The sequence below is a fragment of the Cynoglossus semilaevis genome, chromosome 7 (assembly GCF_000523025.1).
Source record: "Cynoglossus semilaevis isolate Cse_v1.0 chromosome 7, Cse_v1.0, whole genome shotgun sequence".
Classification (NCBI taxonomy): Eukaryota; Metazoa; Chordata; class Actinopteri; order Pleuronectiformes; family Cynoglossidae; genus Cynoglossus; species Cynoglossus semilaevis.
Genome location: NC_024313.1, coordinates 13,361,556 through 13,362,881, shown reverse-complemented (window position 1 = coordinate 13,362,881; position 1,326 = coordinate 13,361,556). Strand labels below are relative to the sequence as shown.

General features: G+C 53.2%; 1 protein-coding gene across 1 annotated transcript in view; it reads right to left on the bottom strand.

Moving 5' to 3' along the window:
* Positions 1–1,326, bottom strand: part of myt1la (myelin transcription factor 1-like, a) — a 19,993-nt gene that overhangs the window by 15,270 nt on the left and 3,397 nt on the right. Inside the window, exon 4 of the mRNA XM_025056813.1 lies at positions 395–822. Within this exon, the coding sequence (XP_024912581.1) occupies positions 395–822 (428 nt within the window). The remainder of the gene's footprint in view (positions 1–394; positions 823–1,326) is intronic.

Below are 1,326 nucleotides of genomic sequence, written 5' to 3'. Positions count from 1 at the left end.
GGGGGTGAAGAGGGGAACGCTAAGGATCTGGTCCAGCAGCAGAAACAGAACCTTTAAATCAGTCTGGTCATTTCTACAGAGTGAGATCTAGAACCAGGACCAGGACCAGGACCAGGACCAGGACCAGGACCAGGACCAGGACCAGGACCAGGACCAGGATATGAGACTGTGATCAACCTGAGGTTCAACTCCAGCCTGTGTGACGGTCTGGAGGAGCAGCAGTCCCTATGAACAGACTGAGCTAATTCAGCCAATTAAGCTAACGGAGCTAACGGAGCTAACGGAGCTAACGGAGCTAACGGAGCTAACTTGTAGCTCACAACAGTATCAGTAACAAAGGAAAGCTAAATGTTAGCCAACAACAAAGTTAGCAAAGTGTTTGTCTTTTACTCACCCTCCTGGTTCTCCTCCTCCTCCTCCTCCTCCTCCTCCTCCTCTTCTCCATCATCCTCCTGATCATCTTCTTCGTCATCCCCCTCCTCCGCCTCCTCTGCTTGAGCTCCTCTTGTTTCACCTGCTCTTTCCACCTCCTCCTCCTCCTCCTCTTCTTCCTCCTCATCTCCCTGCTCCTCTGAGAACTCATCCTCCGCCTCCCTGTCTTCCTCCTCCTCCTCTTCCTCCTCCTCTGCTACCCCTCTTTGCTCCTTCTCCACCTCCATGCCTTGGTTCTCGTAGCTGGTGTAGATACTGGCTTCTTCCTCCTCCTCCTCCTCCTCCTCCCCCCCAGGGCAGGAGGTGAGGAAGGACCTCCTCTTGGCAGCGGGCTCCAGTGGCTGTTTCTCCAGAGCCTTCCTTTTCTTGGCCAGAGGGCAGCCGTAGACACTGAGGAGAAACAGGGAGGTCACATGATCAGCGGCCATCTTTGTTCTCACATTCAACACTATAATAACCCCCCCTGACCCCCCTGCCCCCCTGACCTCGCCAAACCCCCTGACCCCTGACCTCGCCAACCCCCTGACCCCCCTGACCTCCAGATTATTTATTATAAATATTTGGTGCTGGGAGTAAAACAAATGAGGTAAAACGTGAACGTGGTCACATGGTCAGGTGGTCACATGGTCAGGTGGTCACATGGTCAGGTGGTCACATGGTCAGGTGGTCACATGGTCAGGTGGTCACATGGTCAGGTGGTCACATGGTTCAACCGTCTGTTCACACTGACATGAAGAGACTTTATCCCAGGAACCAATCAGTGACATTTGAGCTGCAAACAAACCAGGATGAACCTGAGTTTGAGGAGAAACTCACACACACACACACACACACACTTCACCTCAAATGATCTCTCCATTTTTACCCTATGGGCTGTGGGGGGGGGGGGGGGAG